The following is a 23,146-nucleotide window of genomic DNA, read 5'->3' on the forward strand; positions in this document are numbered from 1 at the left end:
TACATATTCTAATGTGAAATTTAGTTTTCTTTTTAATACATTTTTTATGAATTAGGATATTCATCTATTAATAAATTTTTATCTCTACATACTTTAATTCTAATAGCACCAGATATTGCACTTATAGATAAAATTTTTATTCGAGACACTATCAATTGATTCAAGTTATCGAGAGGTCGATTAACAATAATGTCAATTTCATCGTCGAGTTTGACCTGCGATATAAAAATATATATATATAAATACATTATTTTTTTACTATTAACAATAATTTATATGTATTTGATATATTATTTAGATTAACAAGTATTACCTCCGTAGATATTTTCATTACTTTTTTCCCATTAATGCGAATTTTACTTTCGTAAAAGGCTTCCTCTACTTTTCTATATTTTAACGTAACATCAATTTTAGAATTTGTTTGTTTCTTTTAATCATACATTATTATCGTTAAGAATATAAGCTTCCTTACTTGCGTGTCATACCAGCACCACCCTTGATGACTGCATCTAAGCGTAATGAATTCACTTTTATATCTAATATTTTACTTTTAGAATGCGATTCATCCAAATCGAGATTCATTTCATCTTCATCTTCATCTTCATCTGAATCCACTTGTTCTCTCTGACAAATGCGATGAAACATTTTTTAAAATTGATTAATGCAATTTATATATATGTATATGTGTGCATTTATCTATACAAATATAAACAACAGTTTTTAAATTACCTTTGTTGAACTTTTTTTCTTATGCTTAAATCTTTTAATAATAGAACAATTCATTCCATTTTTTAAAGAATTGTTCATCAAAATATCATTATTAACATGATAATTAAGTTTTATTTGATAATGACTAGAACACAGCAAACGAGTGCTTTGTAATATTGATCGTCTAACAAGAATATTAAGAACTTTATTCATTTTGTTAGACATCTATTTATTTATTCATTTATTTATTTATTACAAAATAGCACTGGATGGTTATCTCAAATATAAAATATTTACAATATCATGTATACTATAAATATACTGACTCTCTTTTTCTAACAGTGTTTTTAACCTATAAAATAATTATTGTATAACATGAATTGTATAATATTCTTTTATATATTTTAATACACACATATATATGTATTCTAAAAATAATATCTGTTGAAATATCACTATGATAAATATAATTAAAAAATCAAAAGGGAAATATAATGTATTTGTTTATGAAAACGATATTTGTCGTCATTCATACTTTGCTGTGATTGGTAGAATGATTCTAACAAAAATGGTATCGTTTTTCTGCGAATATTTCTTATTTAAATATTTACCGTAGTACACAGTTATTTTAATTTTAAATGAAAACTGTTAATATTTTTCTTATGCAAGATTTGCATAATTAATAATTAGCATATCGAATAAGAAAAACTGCATGTGCATTTCTTTGAAAATGCATTGGATGACGTATTAGTTCTATGAACCAATCAGAATTAAGACAACATTTTTTTAATTTGAATTTGAAAGTAAACTAATTATCTTTTAAATTCAATAATGTTGTTAATTAATAAATAATTCGTTTAATAATATATTCTTAGCTATTTAATTTATTAATTATGTTCAAATTTGTTAATCGTGATATTAAAAAAGAAGTTTAATAATGAAATAAATGAAATAAATAGTTGTCAAAGAAAGGATGAAAATAACGCGGGAAATCATTCGGATTTAAAAAAGAAGATTCGTAAAAATATTCTCAAGCATACTGATATGAGTATCATTCATTCTCGAAGTAATGTAATTTTACATAATATGGTAATTCGGTGACGAGTAGTATCATTAAATCATTTACTCATGTTTATTTTAATACGCAACACATCAATAATACAATATACTAACATAACAAAAATTATATAGATGAAATTTACATAAATTAATAACATATGCAGAATGATTGCAATTATGTATTTATTAATTTATATATATTACAGTTACATGGAAGAATATAACAAAAATATTGAATTATTCTAACCACATTAAATGAATAAATTAATAAATAAAAATACACGTATGTAGGGTGAGTAATCGTGTATGAAATAGAAGAAAAAAATCATTCTATTATAGCGTCTAATTAAATTCTTATTGTTTGCGTGGAATAAAAAAGATGCCTTCGTCGTTTCGTAAAGCGTTAAAATAAAATAAACGCACCGGCATACCGTTGCAAGAAGAATTCTAATGAAATTAGAATTAATTGACATACAAATCGCATTCTAAACCGTCAAAGAATAATTACTCTTAATTATTTATAATGAAAAATTATTTTAGAAGAAGTATAAAAGAAAAAAAAAAAAGCAAAAAGGATTAAGAATTTATATCCATTTGTCAATAATTTTTCTTATTAACTACTTATGTGAGAAATAATATTAGAATAAGATTTTAAAAAAAGAAAAAGAAAAAGAGTAGGAGACATTTAAGTTAAAGTGACGCATATAACCTTGGAAAAATGTATAAAACTTATCAGCAATCCATGAAGAAAATGAAAATTGCGTGCTATTAAATATAAATAACAATATAAACGTAGTTGTATAATTTATTGAAAAAATTTATTTTTTACAATTATCTATACTCGAAGAATTATTATTGATCGTTCGTATGCGTTACTTTTATGTACGAAAATATGAAAAAAAAAAAGAAAAAAAAAAGAATAAAAAGAAAGAAATGAAAATAATTGTAATACTAGCGACACCAGGAAAAAATTGATTAACAGTCAATTCTAACTAAGTAAAATGAATATTTTTTTCCTTACTTGCATTTCAAACAAAAAAAAAATATTTGTATTACCATAATACAATTAGATTTATTTTTTTTTTATTTTTTTATTTTTAAGGATGATGATTGATCATCATCTATCGTTTGTCGCCCTATTGTGACTCACATGAATGACAAATTATGATTTCACGTATGATTTTATTATGGTATTCCCCAAGATTTATAACGAAACAATTGAAGATCGTACGGAAGTAAAAATATTGTTAAAAATCGACGAATAAATAATTCCAAATAAATTATAATCAATTTTTAATGAATAATAATAATAATAACAACAACAACAACAACAACAACAACAACGTTAACACCTTACACGAACAGATCGGAATATCTTCCAATTAATATTAGTACGAGGAAAAATATAAATAAAAATCTAAAAAGAAAAAAAAAAAAGAAGATAAGGAAGTACAATAACGCGAATAATTTATTATTCCCTCCCCGATAAAGAAAGTCTCAGATTTTTTAAGATCATACTTGGTATTTTACGTATACTATTCTATGACGTAAATAAAATGTTGGAAAAATAATGAGTCAGATAATTGAAAGCTTTAAAAATCCCCGTTGTTACTTTAAATAATAATAATAATAATAATAATAATAATAATAAAAAAACAAGAAAGAAAAGGAAAGAAAAAACGAGGAAGAAAATTCTTTCCATTCTTTTTTTTCTTCTCTTTTCCCCCCACTCTTTCTCTCTCTTTCTCTCTCTCACTCCCCCCTTCTTTCTTTCTAATTCTAATTTTTTTAATTATTAAATAATATTAATAAACAAAAAAATAATTCAATTAAAGTGAAAAGAAAAAAGAAATTATTTCCGATAAAGATATTTTTGTTTTTGTCCGATTTCAAAGAGTAAGAATAAAAAAATAAATAATGAGAAGGAGACAAAGAGAGAGAGAAAGAGAGAGAGAGAGAGAGAGAAGGAAGATATTATTCTGCGTGTACAGTAATATTTAAATCATTGTTCGTTTGACAAGCAGATGATCAACATCAAATCGCATACAAATATGTCGTGATCGGTTTTGAAAATATTAATTATAATAAAATATATCGGGCCCCACCCCCTCCAGCAAGGGGTAAGAAAATTGTTTACTTTGTTGTTGTTGTTCTACGAGTGAAATAATAATTGTACAGGGTGTGGTATATTTAAATAAAAAAACAAAGAAAATATAATCCACGTTTAAATATCTCATCGTGTGTTTTATAGTGGACATTAAAAGATATTTTGTACGTAATGTGAATAGTGTCAAATAAGAAGAAGGCCCCACCACCCTCCCCCCAGTCAGTCCCCCTCTCCACAACATTTGACAAAATGTTCAACGATTCTATCGGAAGATGTATATCATTGATTTATTTATCAATTTTATTATCCTCCAAAGTTTCGGCCGTTCAATCACCTTGCCCTAATTACTTTCGTTATTTTTGGAACAATCGTCGAGAGATCATGGGACAGGTGATAATATACTCGCCGCCAAAACACACGGATTTACATTTGAAAATAGAATTTAGTTTGGCCGCCTCGTTACCTTCGGTAATTATATTATTTAATATATATATATATTATATATAATTTTGTTTTATTTTAAATACAAATGGGGGGAGAAAAAAATAACAATAATTGATTATAATTTATTATAATATAATATTAATATATAATTTGTCGTTGTGTTTTATTTTGTTGAAATGGCTTTCGTGAAAAGACATTAATTGTTTCATAAATTAATACAAATTGTTGATGATAGATATATTTGATTTTTTATTTTTTATTTTTTTAGAAATACATAGGCCAATTAGAATTGGCACGATCAAAAGAGGAAACAGTGAGAGACATTCAACAAGGTAGACCATTATTATACGTAGTTCGCTTTCCAGTAGCAGAACCATTACCCGTTTTAACAAACCTATGGTTCAATGGGCAATTATATTGCAGTGGTCCACGTGGTAAGGATTTTTGTTCTTTTTTTTATTGTTTTTATAATCAACAACAATTAATCCGTATAATGATACTTCGTACTATCAAAATATCATCAACAAATAATACAATCCAAATTTGTAAATGCAAACCATTTAAAGATTTATTAATTTTAGCATCAGGACGAATCGTAACTTCGATTGCTTTGGAACACACGCTCTTTCCACCAAGAGCATTACTTACTTCCGCTAATTCTGGTAACAATCGTGATGAACGACCGAATTTCAATAATTTTATTCTATCATTCGATCAACCTGAACGACCATACTTAGAATCCAAACCATTACAACCATCAATGCTACCATCATCAAGACCATACTTGGAATCCAAACCATTACAACCATCAATGCTACCACCATCAAGACCATACTTAGAATCCAAACCATTACAACCATCGATGCTTCCACCATCATCAAGACCATACTTGAAACCCAAACCATTACAACCATCAATGCCACCACCGTCAAGAGAACCACCATCATCGTTTTTAAATCCTAACAACTACGAGGAATGTGGCCAGGAAAATGTACTGAATACAAATAGTAATCCTTTGATAGCTGCAGGTGTTGAGACTAAACCAAACCAATGGCCTTGGTTGGTTGCTATCTTTATTGTTAAGTTAAATAGGGAATTTCAATGTACCGGTACTCTGGTCACCAATAAACACATTATTACAGGTACGATATTCCTTAATAACTTTGAATTAATGATTATTATTCAATGACCAATCGGTTGTTGAAATTCTTTCAAATTAGATTTACAAATGAGATTTTGTTTTATCGATAACAGTGGCACATTGTACGAGATCGTCGAATAACTTGGTCTTACCAGCCAATACCATGCTTGCCTCATTAGGTCATTATCGTTTGTGGGATGAGAGAGAAAAAGGTTCGATCACGCGAGAAATTAAAGAATACAAAGTACATCCAGATTACAAGGGTGAACTCAATTATGATCAATCAGCTGATGCTGATCTTGCTGTTATGATATTACGCGAAACAGTTGAATTTTCTATATCCATTAAACCGATTTGTTTATGGACTGGATCAGACGATTTACGAGATATCGTTGGATTCGATGGATACGTTATAGGCTGGGGTAAAGATGAATTTGGTCAATTTTCTAATGTACCTCGACAGGCTGTTGTACCTATCGTTTCTCAGGTAAGAAAACAAATTAATTAGAAAAATGGAATACCGCAATAACGATAATTGGATATAATAATGATAATTATTTGAATATTATTTCATTGATCTTTTGATGTATGTATATATGGTATTTGAATTAACAAATTAGATATATAACATTAATAAATATTTGAATATTATTTAAATCATTTTTGGTATACGTATATATGGTATTTGAATTAATGTATTTTATATTTTATCTAGGAGGATTGTTTATGGAGTAATGTAGGATTTATCAGTCTTACATCCAATCGTACCTTGTGTGCTGGTTCTAAAAATGGTAGTGGACCATGTAACGGTGACAGTGGAAGTGGTTTGGTAATACGTAGAAATGATGGACGTTATTATTTACGTGGTGCTGTTTCGCGTTCCATTTTAGATAATATTTCCATGTCGTGTGATCTCAAAAATTATGTTGTTTACGTTGACCTAGCAAAATATAGAGACTGGATTCGTTTACAGATTTCTTCTTGAAATTGTCATGTTCATTATTTAGGAAATATTTATTTCAAACATATTGTATACTCATTTAACAATTATCTTTTTCAATTTCAGATGAATATATTTATTAATTTATTTTGCCTAGTTTTTTTTAGGTATTTTTTTTATTTTTTTTATGTATATATATATTATTGAATCATTAAATTATTAATCGACAATTGTAATTAATTTATTTCTCAACAAATAGTTCATTTTTATTAACTCATGTGTCGTTGATTTCAGAGTAAAAAGATCAACACAATTCTGATAATATTAATTAATGTGTATCTAATATTACATTCATTATATCTGAATATACTGTTAGAGGTATTTAAATGCCACCCTCGAATCAAAATTTTAACGTTTTTTTCAATTTCCCATAGAAATTCAGATTTTCTGATGATCATTTTGAAATTTCCCACTCGGTATAAAAGTATTAAAATTAGTTTCTCTCGTCGCAAAATTGAGAGAATTGTAATAGGAAAGCATGATGATACAAGAGGTACAAGAGATATCCGGCAAGAGTATGGGCGGTCCCACAACTAGAACGCTCATTGGTTGGTTATTAACCAATAAGTTATTAATAGACGCCCAACATCACAGATATTGATCACATATTAAAAAATTAATTTATATAACTTCCAGACATAAATTATAAACTTTTAGATGCTCGACATATTCTATAGACTCTTAGAAATCATTTAAAATTATAAAAGTTCATAGAATATGCTTCAAAATACATTATTTTTAAAATAAGCGACATGACATATTATCCTATATTGGTCGCTTTAAAAAATTAATTTATATAACTTCCAAATATAAATTATAAACATTTAGATGTTTGACATATTCTATAGACTCTTGAAAATAGTTTAAAATCATAAAAGTTCATAAAATTTGCTTAAAAATACATTATTTTTAAAAAAAGCGTCATGACATATTAGCGTATTTCGTCATTGATCCAAATATTTTTTATTCAACTTCCAGGCATAAATTATAAACATTTAGATGTTCGACATATTCTATAGACTTTTAGAAATCATTTAAAATTATAAAAGTTCATAAAAAATTCCTAATTATTGAAAAATAAATAATTTAAATATGCATAACTGTCAAAACCTTGCACTGCTGCCATCTAGCGTTTACAACGTGAACTATCTTTCGTTATTTCCTCTATTATCATGTTTTCCGCTTACATTTTCGAATATTTTGCGACAAGAGATTGACCAATTGTAGACATTTATATCTGGTGAGTCATTTCAAACTGATCACCCGAAAATCTCGATTTCTATTGGTATTTGAGAAAAACGTCGAAATTTACTTAGTTCGAGAGTAGTATTTAAATGGCTCGCTCCATGTAAATAGAAATAGTGAAACAAATTTATAAATACCGTTGATTTAAATAATTTCTTTCTTTTTTAAAAATTGCAACGTGTAAAAAATATATATTTATTAAAAAAAAATATTCATTCATTTCAATTGTACGGTATATTATTAATCAATATGTGAGTTTTTAAAAAAAGAAAAAAATTATTTAAGAAATATACTTCAATTGTGTCTAAGGTCATCAATGATTGTTACCATTATTTATATACATTAAAAAGATCAATTTATTACAAAATATACATTTTTTTATAGACAGATTTAGCGAAATAACATACTTGTTTTATTATTAAGTACTTTTTCTGTTTTTTCTTTTTCTGTATATATATATATATATACGCAAAAAGAAAGAAGACCATCCTTCTCTCTCTTTTGCGAATTATCACTTATAATAATAATAATATATAATAATAATCTATTATAATCATTTTAATTATTAATCCTAAAATATGTATATATATATATATATATATGTACATGCATATATATGTATGTACATATACGTATGTATACATAAGTGATGTTATGTTTACAATATATAAAATAGATTTATAGTTTTCCAATGATAGAATTAATAAAATGTTTTAAGGTAATATATAATGGAAGTAAATAAAAAAATATATGTTACCATTCCTAAAACTAATAACAATCTCTATTATTCTATTAACTTATATACTAATTTATCATTTTTAAATCTTAAAGCAAAAAAAAAAAGCGTGTTTATTTGATTATTATAAAGTAATTCAGTAAAGCGAATGATTAAAAATACACATGAATTATAATAGTAAATGTAGTATATAACTTAATAATAATAATAATAATAATAATAATAATAATAATAAAATAGGTCAACAGCTTCACCTCGTTGAAAAAACTAGTTCCCGTTGGATCACTAAAGTTAAACGACGATGGGCACGGTTTAAATTCTTGAATGGGTAACCATTTTAAAACACCGTGTGCTGTTGACCCCAAAGAGAGGCATAGAATATGCGAAAAGATTTTGTTAAGATTCCACAAACCCGTAATAGGGAGAATTATAACTATAATAATAAAGGAATGGTAACATATAATATATGTTACACATGAATATGAAAAAGAATGTCTTTTTTATCATAAAACTATGCTCTTTATTGTCCCATTTAAGAATGTAAGTAAAATCCTCTATCCTTGAAGAAAATAACTCATAGATGTGATTTAAAATATGTCCTGACAGGGTGTAAAATATGCAGTTTATATATATATTTTTTTTTTTAAACTGCTATAGATTTTATGATTGATTTGTTGCATCCACTTGGAAATATTGTCTTGCGACTGCTCCTAAGACAATTTCTGCACTGAACACGCCTAGAAAATATGAGATGTTTTAATCGCATACGTCATCAATAATCATTGAATTAGTTATCTTTAAATATTATTACTCACTGATATTAGCTTGTAAAACATCGGTAAGAAGATGAAGATCATTTTCATGAGTTACAATAATGTAATTTAATTTGGTACTGTTCATTTCTTGTATTTGGGTAAGAGATCTTCTTGTTTTCTCCATTACACCACCCGCGCTTTCAATTATTTCTGCTATAGCTGATGGAGATGGGATAACACTAGGTGTCACGTAAAATATCTTTCCCTAAATTAAAAGACGGACAAAATGTGAACGATTGGAAATATCTCTAATTAATGTTTGCCAATGATATTATTTGTTGTATTTCTGTATTTCTTACCTTAAGTACTGTACCCCGATTAGGACTTGCTAAGACCTTTTCTATATTACAATTAAAATTATTTTCAAATTCCACATCCCCGAGAAGATATCCACTCTCGTCCAAGAAAGTATTTTTTGCCGAACAATCGAGTAACCATTGTAGGGTAACAATAAATTTACATCTTGAAAGGCAACACAATAGTTTGACCGTACGTATCGGTGCGGACATTACAAGATGCGTTGCATCTTGCCAGGTTGCTGCTAGAGCACCCCCCAATTCTCGAATTCTCTATATAATTTCATTATTTTTAATATTAACCATGGTTAATAATTAAAATACGAATTATATATAAATTAAATTTGATTTTATAATATTATTATACCTTGGCGTGTTTTCTAGGATTAATACCAGAAAATAATATCTTCGGTTGTTTATCTGGTGGAGGAGGATCTGGATTACTAACAACTATCGGTTCGTCTAAACCTAACAGATGCGGATCCTTGTTTAATTGGGATACATCCAAACGAGGCTTTTTAGACTTTCTTATAGAATTTGGACCCTGTCCAACTTGTTGGACTTTGTCGTAAGATTCTTGGGTGATATTAATCGGTACTTTCCATGCAGCTGTGAAAAATAATATCGAACATATACAATTATTCTAATAATTTTAAGTAAATTAACGAAAATAATTGTCGTATATTAAACGTAAGATATTTTTTTATTTTACTTACCCATAATGTGTGGAACTAATGAATAATCCAATCTAAATGGATTACCAAGACTAAATTGTTGGTATTTAGGAGCATCCAATTGATGCGACGTGCCAATCACCCCGCAGAGAAAATCTGTTAACCATTGCGCATTTACTACTGCGGTTTGCCATTCGCGTGCCTTTTTATACTTTTGTCCATCTGGTCTGAAATTTTATTGGAAGATATAAAAAAGAAATTTATTTTCAATCATAAGACTTTGAATTAATTTAATATTTTACGTTGTATATGTGTTATAATTTAAGAAATATTACCTTTTACATACGAGTAATGTATTATGTCTGGAAAAGTAACTCGTAAGTTTGGCACCTAACGCTTCCAACATATATTTAACTTTAGTTCGTTCCTCTCCTTCAAATCCGGATAACGATACAATTTGTTTAGTGCACGGAAGTTCGTTTAAACCATAAGGAGTTGGAAAATGCAATGCATGCCATGGAGGTAGTACTTGTTGTTTGTTAACAACATCAGATAGCCAATAAGCACTAACGCAACGTCTTCCTTCGCGTAATGCTTGTACCACTGTTGGATGCTTTTGTGTAATTGCTAAAACGTGTGTAGCACGACCACAATATTGCGGTTCTACTTCTCCTCCGTATTTTTCAATCACTTGTTTCCAAACTAATACTTCATTTGGACGTTGAACGTCGTATTCGACGATTACAAAAATACAACCCAATAAAAATAAATTTGGTGGAACTGGAAATATAAAAACGACCCCCATTAGCAGTTAGTTTATATACAAAAAAATTATGAAGATATAATTGATAAAAGAAATAATAATATATGCTTACGTTTTAAATTTGGATTATGCCCATAAAACTGAGCTTTAGGTTGTTGCATAACAGAAGCATATTGCATTTTCATAGGAGCACCGGCTGGTGCACCATTCGTTATGTTCCCTAAGGTTCTTCTTTGATATGCTGCTAATAGTTGTGGATCTTGAGAAGGCGGAGGTGGTGGTCTATGTTGTGCAGTCATCAATCGTAACTGGCCAGCAGCGCTACCTTCTGCTGCACCACCTTGCAATCTATTGGTTAACATATTTGCTAAAGCAGTCTTAGTTTTAGCATTAACAAGCTGTTGATCTGGAGAAATTTGTGTATTATTAGTTAAAGGCGTTAATGGTGGTTCTTGCTGAGCTCCCTGTGGTTGTTGCTGCTGTTGCTGTTGCTGCTGTTGTTGTTGCTGTTGTTGTTGTTGTTGCTGTTGTTGTTGTTGTTGTTGTTGCTGTTGTTGTTGTTGCTGCTGTTGCAACTGTTGCAAATGTTGTAGTCTCACTATTTGTTGTTTTTGCAAATGCAGCTGTGCTATTTGCTGAGACGTTAAAGTTTGATTCGGTTGAAATGCTTGTCCTGCTTGAGCAGGCGGAGCTGCTTGTATATTTTGTCCAGTCTGTACTATGACTTGATTAGAAGAATTGATAGGTGTTAAAGCAGGAGGCTGTACACCTGGATGCACAGGCTTTTGTCCTGGTGGTTGTGCTATTTGTGGTCTCATCATTTGTGGACGTGGCTGTTGAATCCATTGTAAACCGCTCGGTTGTCCTGGTTTCCCAGAACTTCTTATAACAGCTATATGAGGGCCTTGTTGGGCCTGACGGTTTTGTATTTGTCTTTGATATAATAGATTTCGTTGCTTTTGAATCTTTTGAATAAATTGCGCTCTTTGCTGAGGATCCATTTGTTGCAATTGCTGATGCGTTTCAGCATCTAGCTGAATCAATTGTCTTGGTTGTTGAGGTGGTTGCTGAGCCCACTGTCCTCCAGGTCTTTGCGGACCGATTTGCTGTTGTTGTTGTTGCCTTTGCAACTGCAAGTGATATTGTTGCTGTTGCTGTTGCCATTGTGCATCTCTTTGAACTATAAAACCTTGTTGATTTGGGCCTATTAATTGTTGATTCTGTGGTTGTTGTTGTAACTGACCATCTCTTATAACAAATTGTTGCGAACTTTGAGGCACAGATTGTTGCAACTGTTGTGATATTTGATGTATTTTTTGTTGTTGCTGCTGCTGTTGTAATATAATAAGTTGTTGTCTTTGATCATTTGTCATTTGTTGAGGTGGTCCCGGTTGTTGTTGATTCAGCTGATGTTGTGCATTAAGTTGCTGCTGAGAAGGCAACTGCTGCAAAACAATTTGTTGTTGCTGAGACGTTAATTGCAGCTGTTGCGATTGTTGCTGCACAGGAATTTGCTGTGGCTGTTGAGGCAAATGTTGTTGTTGCTGCTGTTGTTGTTGTTGCTGCTGCTGCTGTTGCTGTTGTTGTTGTTGTTGCTGTTGTTGTTGTTGTTGCTGCTGCTGTTGTTGTTGTTGCTGTTGCTGCTGTTGATTTATTTGTTGCTGCTGCGACAGCAACTGATGTTGATTTATTTGTTTTTGCTGAACCAATAATGGCTGCTGAGGTGTAAGCTGATGCTGAGATAACTGTGAATTTATTGGCTGTTGTTGTTGTTGTTGAATTAATGTTTGCTGGTTTAATTGTTGTTGTTGAGGTGGTAATTGTGGAGGAGGTTGGGTTTGATTCAAAAGTGTTTGCTGTGTGTATGTTTGTTGCATCTGTTGCTGATGTTGTTGCTGTATCATTTGATGTTGGATATTTATTTGTTGCTGCTGTTGTGGAGCCAAATCTTGTTGCATTTGTGGCGAGATCCCTTTCGTTTGGGAAATATTATTCGCTTGGGAAGCTTGAGGCATCCAATTAGTTTGATTGATAATATTTTGATCTGACATGGAAGGAACATTCGGAGGTGCATTAGATAAGCTTGTGGAAGGAACAGAACGTGAAAGATGCTGTTGCTGTTGTTGCTGCTGAGGCTGCTGCTGAGGTTGCTGCTGAGGTTGCTGCTGAGGTTGCTGCTGTTGCTGCAAACTAATTGCATTTTGCCCATTATTCGGATATGTCGCAGTCGTTGCAGTATGATTAGCATTGTTGTGCACTTGTAACACATTAGAAGATACAGGTGGACTTGGTTGATTCCAAGGCATACGTTGTTTTAATTGTTCCAATACTGCCTTTGTTCTGTCCTGTTCTTCTTGAGCAGCGCTATTCTCAGTATCTTCATCCATGAACCCAGTAATCATTGCTGTTGAGGTATTTGGGGATGGATAAATAAGCAATCTTGGATGATACTCTATCTCGTTAACAAGGGCAACCTTTTTATAACATTCAGTCACCCAATCAGGAGTAACAATGTGAATATGATGTCTCATTGCAGCATCATACTTCAATCCAGAAGGTTTTCCAGTTATCAAATGCGTACAATATCTATCTAAACGTAACTGGCATTTGCCACCTTGTAAAGTTATTATTGCCCAAAGTATTTTACTGTCTGCTCGACTTACTTGGGATATGCATGCTCGTACATTGGAAAACAATTGATTGTCTTCTGGGGAAAAATAACGTGTTCTATTTGCGTATTAAAATTAAGAAAAAATCTAATACGTAAATAGTTTTGTTTGTTTTTTATAAGATTATAATACCGATGTTAGAATACTAACTCAATGTAAAAGGATACGGTAAAAGTTTATTACATTTAACAGATAATAGAATCCAATTCTGTGTAACCGCTGGTATTTCATAAAGATCCTTGGCCACAGATATATCATTTTCAAGGGCTTCATAGCCAGCTATTAAGTGCGTTACAAAATCACTGAGATAGTTGGATCTCTCAGCTCCACCTTCTTGCAATAAGTTTAAGATCTATAAGTATTTAAATGATCTGTTTAATTAACTATTTGAACAGCATCGATAACACGCGAATATATCATAACCTTTAAATAGATATATTCCAATTTAGACAAAATTGTACAAAATGTAGACCAATAGATCGCAATTATGGATCGAGCTAAATATATCGAAATAAAAAAAATTCGATAGGTTAGTTCGTACATAATAATAATGATAAAAATATCAGAACGATTACATACTTTAGATTCTCCTTCACCACTGACGTAGTATTTAACATTGGCAAACAGAGCACTGTCGAGTTTTAATTCCTCAAGACCGGCTCTAATATCGCCCATTTTAATCAAATTCTTCTATAAAGTAAATTATTACTTATATTTTACATATTGCACTTAGGATACACGAAGCATTTAATTAAAATATGACTACGCGATATTTGATAACAATAGTTAGCCGCGACGCTTTTGTTATTATTATGATTGTTAGGTTATGTCTTATACTGAGAAAGGAAACTATATAATGCATCTAATGCAACGCTATAGAGCCACCGTCGTTCAAGATAGTAGTTTACCACTGTTGGTAACCACGAAAAATAGATAACAACCACAGAAAAACCTTGCAAGGTCTCTCTTGTGCGGTTAATTTTTTTCTGGGTTAAGTCTATTAACCTAATTCACCAAATTTCCTTATTTTGGGTCTTGTAATAGTTTCAATAGATTTTTTAACATTTCAATGTACGCAGTTTTACATTTATTTATAATATTTCATTATTAATCATTATTTTTAATTATTCATTAATTATTTTATCAAAATAACAAATTTTTAACCTATTTTTATATGTACTTTTCAATGCGCACATATGTTTATACATTTATTGATTCTAAGATTATTAAACAAAGTCATAAATCATTATTTCTTATTTGTAGCATACGTTCTCTAGCAGCCTTAAATTGTTCTAAGACATTTTCAACGTTATTCATAAGTGCATCAACGTTATTTCTATCAAGATATTTACTTTGAAAATTTGTCGTAGTCTTATCGACGTTATATCGATGAACAATGTTAAGATTTATTTTAACGTAACCGCTTGATACAACATTTAAATTAGATTTGTCCAACAACGCACTGTCGTGCATCAATGGAATACCGCAATGTGTGATATCTTCCAGTTCATAAGTACCACCGGTAAAAAATCTACGAAGAGAGTCAACGATATCTCCAGCTGGTCTCCAAGTGGGTATATTTAATTCGTGTGTACCTGGCAACAACGATATAGGTACTACTCCATACCCTTCTATGCGATATCTATATTCAAATTAATTTCATATATTATTTATTGTACATTCTGAGTGTCTTACCGGTGACTGTAATCACCTATTGTTATTTTGCATCCATTAACAATGTTTAAAATTTGTTAATACATACCTAGTCCAACTATCGAGAGATGCTACACATATTAATAAAGACGGCCACTTGGTAATAGCTGCATTTTTAGTTAAAACATTTAAATGCAAATCCAATAATATATCCATAATATAATCAAAGTAAGCAGTTTTATCTTTGATACGACACTTTTGCGTTCTTCCAACTAATCTTTCTTTTTGTTTGGTACTCCAATCTTTAGGTAAAACGATATAATAAGTTATGAATAAACCGTCATAAGTAAAATTGTAAGCGGAAACGATGTTTAGATTTAAAAAGATTTGCAATATGTTTGGTACTGTTAATTCTATTTCGTTTGGTATATCTGCAGCTTTGTACAACATCAGTTTTTGTATTTCCTAAAAAATATTAAAATATTAGTATTTTAGCTTTCACGTAGAATCACACCCCAGTTCGCTTATACCATCAGTTACAGGATACCCATACATAGATTTTTTTTATAAGCATGAGTCAAGTAATGATGTCAGTTTAGAAAGATATAAACAGTAATATGTATGTGTGTGGGTTATACCCCTTCTCCAGTTTATACATGATCCAACACTAAGAAAATTTATATTAGTGAAAGAAAGTGTTGGAAGGGAACATTCAAAGAAATATCGAAGTCAGTCAAACTTAAACAATCTACTGGTTAACATGGTCGATCATCTAAGTAAATTCTATCTACAATAAACTTAACATCGTTTCTACAATATTTTTAGAACATGAGGACTTTAATTAAAAAATTAAAATTTTTTAATCGATTGATACAAAAGTGTCGACAAAGAAATAAATTAATTTTAGTGAATTAATTATAGTATCAGTGAACTAAAAAATGTATGCACCTCTTCGTGCAATTTTATAAGAGTATTAAAGATTTGAGTATTAAACAGTGCAAAAACTGGGAGTATTAAAAATAAATAAATAAATAAATTTAGTATATATCGACAAAATGTCTTATCCGCAAAGAATGATCAGACAAATATCAGAAATTTCCTATGTGGGGTACGTACTATTAATAATTAAATAATCATACATACTTGTCGTAATTCTTCACGTTGTTCTTCCAATTCCGATGTAGATTGAATTTCAGAATAATGTTCTATCCAATAATCGTATTTAATACCGCTATCCGTTGTAAGCGTGTAAGATTGGTCAGAAGTAAAATCAGGATACATGGTTAAAATATTATTTACTTTGTCGTATGTTATTTTGCATAGTAGCGTTTCCATTTCGAGATCAGACGAATGAAACAAATCAGACTTATTTTTTCTACTTAAATCGAGTAATATATACATGGTACTACGTTCCATATAAAAATAATGATTAGAACGTATCCTGGTATCCGTGATTCTATCATCGATAACATTTTTATTATATCTCAGTGAAAAAGGTTTACGATTAAGCACTTTGGGTAACGCAGATTGATTTTTAAACGACAAATAGGATTGGTAAGGCTTAGTAAGCAAATTTTCATTGGGATAATACGAATCTGTTTCCGTGTAACTGTACAAATGCGAACCTTGCAAATTTTTTTCCATTACCAGTTGGTGATATTTTTTTTGATAATCGTTAACGCAGTTGTTTTCGTCTTTGTAAAATTCTATCTCGAACGGACTGAAGATCTTTTCTTGCCATCTAAAAATACGTTCTTCTTCTTCCAAATAATTAGAATCTCTTGTATCGTTCTCCGTATCAAATAAGTCGGCTAGCAAAGATTTCTGTTGGGCGACTCTAACTCTGTAACAATAAACGTACCATCAAAATACTACATAAATACTGATTCAGAGTATATAAAATATACGTGATTTCTATCTCCAAACCAGATGGCTTCTGTTAACTTTCAAGGTTTCTGTTTAATCTTTTCTCAAACATACTATTTCATTTTCCTTTAAAAATCAAACATATATTTTTTCGTTCCACATTTAATTACAAAGATAAACTTTTACGTTTTTTCTTTTTTTGTTAAAAAAAAGAAAAAAAGAAAAGTATGTATCTACGTAAACGAAAATTATTTCAAGAATTTCATTATCCAAAAACGTTCCATTCCTTTTTACAACACAAGCACGAAGTTGATAATTATTATATATATTTTGTTTTTTCGCAATCGGAGAAAAAAAAAAGTATATAAATTTATAATTCGTATATATATATATAAGTGCGTGTATTAGGTCTAATCATTTAGACATCATATAATATCCTTGATAAAATCCTTTCAAATTTCAAGGCCAACAGGGAATGTGTCCTATGGACGAATGTAACGATGTAACATAACAATCTAAATAAATTGTTGTTAGGTGTATTATTAATTATTCTTGGAAAAACATACATTAATGAACATTTGATTGGTCAATAAAAAATATAAGAATTTTTAATATTTTATATGTGAATATAATTTAGTATCATTTAATTAATTATAAATATATTAAAATACACTATATATAGTGTTATTTTATTTCAATAATAAATATTAAATATTCGCGCCATTTATATATTGACCAATCGAACGCATGCATAAATAATTACACACACATGCATATAAATATAAATGTACATTTGTGTATGTTTATATAAATGAGAAATTAGGTATATATGTATATTATACCTAATCTTAAAATTACGTATAGGTTCCTTAACTCGATAACTTGCAGCAATTTTTTTTCTTTCCTGAATATCCGTCATATTGATTTTTATAAAATCATGGAAAAAATAATATTTAAATTGGAATTTTTTTTCCTTCACTTTCTTACACAATTTAGTATAGAAAAAAAAAACAACTATAGACGTAATGAAGGAAGTAGGAAACAAAGTATCCTAATCGTTGCTTAGCAACGTAATAATCAAAATAAAGATAGGTGATTCACACATTCGTGATGTAAATTTTTCATTTTATTTCCTGGTGTTGCAATCTTTAACAAAATGCATATTTCCGTTTGTCTCTAGATCATTTTCATCATGTTTACTATAATTAACATCAAATTATTTTTAAATTAAATTTCAATTAATTCAAATAATATTTTAATAACAAAATGCTGGGAAAAAATATTCGTAATACGTAAAACTACGTAAATCAAAAATAGTTACTAAAGACTGTAATTATTGTGATATAAATACTATGTTAAAAAATGAACAATAATTAGGGAATTACCACTTTATCACAGTTATTAAAGAAATAAACATGAAATATTATTTCTGCTATTACAAATGACGTATATTAAAAAATAAAATATTATTTTTTTCATTTTTCCTGTTAAAACGTGTTTCATTATTATCTTCTATTTTCTTTGCTTGGTAAATAATAAGAAAACCAGTTTTCAATTGTAATTCATTAATAGATTCGAATACGTATATTAAATACGTATATTAAACTTGTTTATTCTGACATTATAACAAAAATAAATAAGAAAATTGTTTTATTGTTGGTCATTTAAATAATATTTAAAAAAATAAATCACGTGCATACATTTTTTAAAATTTAAATTCCATCATTTTGATTGGTCAATCGGATATGCAGCAGATACACGCGTATAACTATTTACAATGTTATTATCGTTAAATATTTATTTGCAAAAAACGTAAGAATTTTCTTGTGTGTTTCGTGAGAAGAAGTTAAGAAAATAAAAAAAGAAAAAAAGAAAAAAAGAAAGGAAAAAAAAAATATATGAGAATCGGCATTAAAACCGGTTTTAAATTGACTGCATTCCTTTTGCCAATGGGGACCTTTACCGTTGCTTTTCTACATTTTACGACAGATTATCTTGAAATAGTCTTCACGAATAATACAAAATTAAACCAAATGAATATCCTTTTAATGATTTTTAATTAATTGCATTCTTTTTTTTTCCTCGTATCTTTTATTTTATTCATTAATTTCACATAAGTCAATTTGTAATACGAACAAACGGTGAAATCAAAACAACAACTGCAAAGAGAATACAAAATAATTATTATCAAATAACAATAATAATAATAATAATAATAATAATAATAATAATTAATAGAAAAAACAAAACAAATTTAATTTATACTTATAAAGAAAAAAAAAAGAAAAATGCATTTCCGTGTTATGTTTACTCCCTCTAAACTTGAACTCGTGCACTATAAAGAAATCATGAGTTTACCTATCTAACGTGTTACACCTTGTGCACACCTTTATGTTCTTAAAAAGACCATATCGATCATATTGAAAAAAAAAAGATCATTTTCGGTAATTTATTTTTATGTTTTTTTTCTTCTTGTTCTTCTTTTTCTTTTCCTAAGAGGTTGTGTAACATTTGAAAATTCGTAGAAAGAAAGAAAAAAAAAAGGTTTTCTTCTCTCATTCTATCGTCTATGAAGTATAATAATAATAATAATAAACACCAAAAAAAAAAAGAAAGAAGAAAAAAGATGAGAGTTTTTATTAGATACACCTGTCGAAGGCCAAATCGAATAAACCGTATTCTCCGATAATACCAATGCTGGTGTAGAATTGTGATTACTATAGTGTTTGCACCTGGTTTATGTGTGTTAACATTCGAACGTTTCTTCTCCTCTTATTTGTGATTTGGATTATTATACTTAAGAAGAAAATTGTTCTTTATCATTTGAAGTTATTTTCTATGAAAAATTCTTCCTTCTTCTTCTACTTCTTCTTCTTTTTTATTGAAAATGATGAATGAAATTTAATTTGGGAGTACAGTTTGAAGATATTGTTGTTCTTTGCCACGTCTCAGGGTTACTGACACCTCACAGGTAATTATCATATTATCTTTAATTTAGGTTTATCATTAGAAAAGTTTTTAATGGATTTTTAATTTTGGATGAAATCATATTTCTTAGTTAAGTCATCGTTGTACTCGTCATCGTTGTTTCCTTCTCTTTTTCTCTCTCTCTCTCTCTCTCAGTTTTTTTTTGTTTTTCTTTCTCTTTCTACATATCTGTGTGTATTCTCTATAAAATTGATAAGAGATAGACAATATAAATATTTCATCGAAGTGAGTGATATCATTGACTCAAATCGTTTTTTGAGTTCCACTTATTGTGTCGATGAGTCGTTACTGAACAATTCACACCTCTGTGCAACTTTTTACATACACCTGGAGGTATCATTTTTATTTAACAAAAAAAAGAAAACCAAAAAAAAGGATACCATATGTATATATATCTCAATTATTACTTTTCTTTTTTTGTTCTTTTTTTTTTTTCTTTCCATCACGCGAATTTATTCTAAATATTTATATTTACAATAGGAAGAGAATATTTTTCTTCGATCTTGTTATTAAAAAATTTATACGAATGATTGATCGTATCGTATTGAAATGATTTCATTCGATCGATATCGTTATATTAATTTTTGTTTTTTCTCGTTTAGAAGTTTCAAATTGATTAGAATGGCGACCAATCAAGAAGGAGAGAGCGCAATAACTATTCCTTTACAGTATAACGAAAGCGTAAGATACAATTTATATTATTAAGAAATATTTCTATCTAAGTTGTTTTATTTATTTGTACGATGATGAATTTCAGCATTGGAAAGGTATCTTTGAAAAATATGACCTAGATGGTGACGGTAAGATCTCATATCAGGAGTTGAAGGCTATGATACGAGGTTCTGCGTATACCAACGATATTCCTGCCAATGTAGTTCATATAATAATGCGTAAAGCAGATTTGGATGATTCTGGTTACTTAGAATATCCAGAATTCATTGCTATGGTATGGTTATATTCTTAATTAGATTTATTTATGTTTTCCAATAGAAAAAAGAACATTTTCAATTAGATTTGTTTGCGATTTAGATTCATAGAAAAGATATGCAAGGAGTTTTTGGTCATCTCGTACAACGTTATGTACATTCGATGGTGCCTCAAAGACCAACCGCTGCCCAGTATTCTCAATCCTCTACCGATTATCCAGATGGACAATACGAAGAGGAATATAGTTGTAGGCCACCGGCGGTGGCGATGATAACCATATCAATAATAGAGATTATTTTATTTTTATACGACGTTATAGAACATAAGTCACTTTCCATGGACGGGCCAGCAGCTACTTTATTTATTTATAATCCGCACAAAAGATACCAAGCATGGAGGTATGTGACGTATATGTTCGTACACGTTGGGTAAGTTCTCTTCTAATATCTATTAAAATGAATGAAATAATTAACAAAAGACATTATACAATGTAAGAAACGAATATCTTGATTTTATTACTTAGAATTCTTCATTTGGTCGTTAATTTGTTCGTTCAAATAATGCTGGGTATACCACTGGAAATGGTTCATAAATGGTGGAGAGTATTAATCATCTACATAGCGGGAGTGATAGCTGGATCTCTTGGAACGTCGGTTTCAGATCCTACTGTTTATTTAGCAGGAGCATCCGGTGGTGTATACGCACTAATTACTGCACACGTAGCAACGATATTGATGAATTGGTCAGAAATGGAATTTGCTGGCCTTCAGTCAGTAGTGTTCCTTGTTATAGCCGTAGTTGACGTAGGTCAAGCGATATACAGTCGTTACGTTGAAGTAGACGTAGACAATCAAATTGGATACGTAGCTCATTTGGCTGGTGCTTTAGCCGGACTTCTTGTCGGTATTAATGTCCTTCGTAACCTGGAAGTTAGAACTTGGGAAAAGGTTATTTGGTGGGTCAGTATTGTTACATACACAATTCTCATGACGGCAGCTATTTTGTGGAATATTTTATATCCTTCGTATTATTCGTAATAGTTACAAAAAATAGATAATAGTGTTCGTTTTTATTTTTCTTTTCTTTTTGTTTTTTTTTCTTTTTTCGTTTTTTTTTACATATATATATATATATACATCAAATGAATATCGTAATATTGTAATTTAAAATGAATTGTTCCAAGAACGTGCCTTATCGAGAATCAGTACAAATTAAGGAGACACACTTACTTATTGCGTATAAAAAAAGGAATTCTTTTTTAAATGGAATTTTACGCAAAAAAGAATATTTTATAATTTTACTATTAAACTGTGTCTTGTTTAATGCTTAAAGCATTAATCAAAGAACGTATGCGATGAAAACACAAACGTATTTATAAAGAAAACTAATTTGCTTTAATAACTTGCTGAATTATGATAATATATATATATATATGTATGTGTATATCTATTTATATAATATCATTTAAGATCGATACACACAATTACAAGATGTACTGTGATATACAATGCATTATGGGCATTGCAAAACAAGTAATAATTTACTATCATTATCAATTTCCTATTGCGTATTGTGTGATTACATTATTTATCTCTTTTTCTTTCTCTCTCTACAATTAATTTTTCATTTTGCACATGTAAATGAGTGCTACCTCTTCCGTTTCAATACGCACAATGTATATTTATATATATATATATATAAATGCATATAGTGGTTGTATAAACGTTTCATTACTTTTGGATTTTTACGCGTACACAAATATTTTCTAACTTCTATAAAAATGTAAATTATTCATTTGGTATATTATATCGTACGATATGTATGAATATACGAACTTGATTATTATAATTTAAAGCAAGAGGTGCAGTATTACTTTTTTGTTTTCTTCTTTTTTATATATATACATATAATATAATCCATGTTTTGTTGATTTATACGTAAACTGAAGTTAGTTTAAAAGAAATATGATAGTACGTGCACGCAATAGGTGCTACCATCATATATATATAGTAATATTTATAATTTTTTTTTTGATTTACTATAATAATATTACTA

The 23,146-nt window shown here is 29.3% G+C and overlaps 5 protein-coding genes across 8 annotated transcripts; 2 read left to right on the forward strand and 3 right to left on the reverse strand.

Moving 5' to 3' along the window:
- Window positions 1–11: 11 nt before the first annotated feature.
- LOC122513221 (mitochondrial transcription rescue factor 1) lies at window positions 12–783 on the reverse strand. Its single transcript, XM_043629485.1, has 4 exons — window positions 730–783; window positions 473–624; window positions 314–386; window positions 12–215 (listed from the first exon to the last, which is right to left on the reverse strand). Exons 1-4 carry the CDS (start codon window positions 781–783, stop codon window positions 45–47), a joined length of 450 nt encoding a protein of 149 aa, XP_043485420.1. The 3' UTR covers window positions 12–44.
- Window positions 784–3,734: 2,951 nt separating this feature from the next.
- On the forward strand, window positions 3,735–6,446 carry LOC122513366 (serine protease gd-like). The gene is made up of 5 exons (XM_043629690.1): window positions 3,735–4,342; window positions 4,587–4,752; window positions 4,900–5,460; window positions 5,573–5,946; window positions 6,175–6,446. Exons 1-5 carry the CDS (start codon window positions 4,124–4,126, stop codon window positions 6,442–6,444), a joined length of 1,590 nt encoding a protein of 529 aa, XP_043485625.1. The 5' UTR covers window positions 3,735–4,123; the 3' UTR covers window positions 6,445–6,446.
- Window positions 6,447–8,936: 2,490 nt separating this feature from the next.
- On the reverse strand, window positions 8,937–14,466 carry LOC122513500 (PAX-interacting protein 1-like). Its single transcript, XM_043629892.1, has 9 exons — window positions 14,237–14,466; window positions 13,825–14,009; window positions 11,101–13,715; window positions 10,561–11,005; window positions 10,268–10,452; window positions 9,919–10,160; window positions 9,555–9,824; window positions 9,256–9,460; window positions 8,937–9,177 (listed from the first exon to the last, which is right to left on the reverse strand). Exons 1-9 carry the CDS (start codon window positions 14,330–14,332, stop codon window positions 9,101–9,103), a joined length of 4,320 nt encoding a protein of 1,439 aa, XP_043485827.1. The 5' UTR covers window positions 14,333–14,466; the 3' UTR covers window positions 8,937–9,100.
- A 349-nt stretch (window positions 14,467–14,815) lies between these two features.
- On the reverse strand, window positions 14,816–18,510 carry LOC122513502 (Meckel syndrome type 1 protein-like). The gene is made up of 4 exons (XM_043629897.1): window positions 18,019–18,510; window positions 16,454–17,153; window positions 15,420–15,775; window positions 14,816–15,299 (listed from the first exon to the last, which is right to left on the reverse strand). Exons 1-4 carry the CDS (start codon window positions 18,093–18,095, stop codon window positions 14,894–14,896), a joined length of 1,539 nt encoding a protein of 512 aa, XP_043485832.1. The 5' UTR covers window positions 18,096–18,510; the 3' UTR covers window positions 14,816–14,893.
- Window positions 15,194–22,161, forward strand: LOC122513501 (rhomboid-related protein 2-like). Of its 4 annotated transcripts, none has more exons than XM_043629896.1 (5): window positions 15,194–15,270; window positions 20,767–20,845; window positions 20,922–21,110; window positions 21,194–21,519; window positions 21,615–22,161. In XM_043629896.1, exons 2-5 carry the CDS (start codon window positions 20,786–20,788, stop codon window positions 22,126–22,128), a joined length of 1,089 nt encoding a protein of 362 aa, XP_043485831.1. In that variant the 5' UTR covers window positions 15,194–15,270; window positions 20,767–20,785; the 3' UTR covers window positions 22,129–22,161. The 4 variants fall into 4 exon arrangements, with proteins under 4 accessions (XP_043485831.1, XP_043485829.1, XP_043485828.1 ...); XM_043629894.1 differs by lacking the exon at window positions 15,194–15,270 and adding an exon at window positions 15,686–16,418; XM_043629893.1 differs by lacking the exon at window positions 15,194–15,270 and adding an exon at window positions 19,416–20,147.
- Window positions 22,162–23,146: the final 985 nt, after the last annotated feature.

Source organism: Polistes fuscatus, unplaced genomic scaffold (genome assembly GCF_010416935.1).
Source record: "Polistes fuscatus isolate 324 unplaced genomic scaffold, CU_Pfus_HIC Scaffold12, whole genome shotgun sequence".
In the NCBI taxonomy this organism is placed as follows: domain Eukaryota; kingdom Metazoa; phylum Arthropoda; class Insecta; order Hymenoptera; family Vespidae; genus Polistes; species Polistes fuscatus.

Excerpts from the sequence above, each read along its gene's own strand:
- LOC122513221 (XM_043629485.1), bottom strand. The coding sequence starts at position 783 with ATGAATTGTTCTATTATTAAAAGATTTAAGCATAAGAAAAAAAGTTCA. Across the intron at positions 625-729 it reads AGAAAAAAAGTTCAACAAAG|AGAGAACAAGTGGATTCAGA; the intron begins GTAATTTAAAAA and ends CGCATTTGTCAG. Across the intron at positions 216-313 it reads TAATGAAAATATCTACGGAG|GTCAAACTCGACGATGAAAT; the intron begins GTAATACTTGTT and ends TTTATATCGCAG.
- LOC122513366 (XM_043629690.1), top strand. The coding sequence starts at position 4,124 with ATGTTCAACGATTCTATCGGAAGATGTATATCATTGATTTATTTATCA. Across the intron at positions 4,753-4,899 it reads ATATTGCAGTGGTCCACGTG|CATCAGGACGAATCGTAACT; the intron begins GTAAGGATTTTT and ends TATTAATTTTAG. Across the intron at positions 5,461-5,572 it reads CAATAAACACATTATTACAG|TGGCACATTGTACGAGATCG; the intron begins GTACGATATTCC and ends TATCGATAACAG.
- LOC122513500 (XM_043629892.1), bottom strand. The coding sequence starts at position 14,332 with ATGGGCGATATTAGAGCCGGTCTTGAGGAATTAAAACTCGACAGTGCT. Across the intron at positions 11,006-11,100 it reads GCATAATCCAAATTTAAAAC|TTCCACCAAATTTATTTTTA; the intron begins GTAAGCATATAT and ends TTATATTTCCAG. Across the intron at positions 10,161-10,267 it reads ATTAGTTCCACACATTATGG|CTGCATGGAAAGTACCGATT; the intron begins GTAAGTAAAATA and ends TATTTTTCACAG.
- LOC122513502 (XM_043629897.1), bottom strand. The coding sequence starts at position 18,095 with ATGACGGATATTCAGGAAAGAAAAAAAATTGCTGCAAGTTATCGAGTT. Across the intron at positions 15,776-16,453 it reads AACGTGAAGAATTACGACAA|GAAATACAAAAACTGATGTT; the intron begins GTATGTATGATT and ends AATATTTTTTAG. Across the intron at positions 15,300-15,419 it reads TCTCTCGATAGTTGGACTAG|ATATCGCATAGAAGGGTATG; the intron begins GTATGTATTAAC and ends ATTTGAATATAG.
- LOC122513501 (XM_043629893.1), top strand. The coding sequence starts at position 20,071 with ATGAAATTTAATTTGGGAGTACAGTTTGAAGATATTGTTGTTCTTTGC. Across the intron at positions 20,846-20,921 it reads CTTTACAGTATAACGAAAGC|CATTGGAAAGGTATCTTTGA; the intron begins GTAAGATACAAT and ends GATGAATTTCAG. Across the intron at positions 21,111-21,193 it reads ATCCAGAATTCATTGCTATG|ATTCATAGAAAAGATATGCA; the intron begins GTATGGTTATAT and ends TTTGCGATTTAG.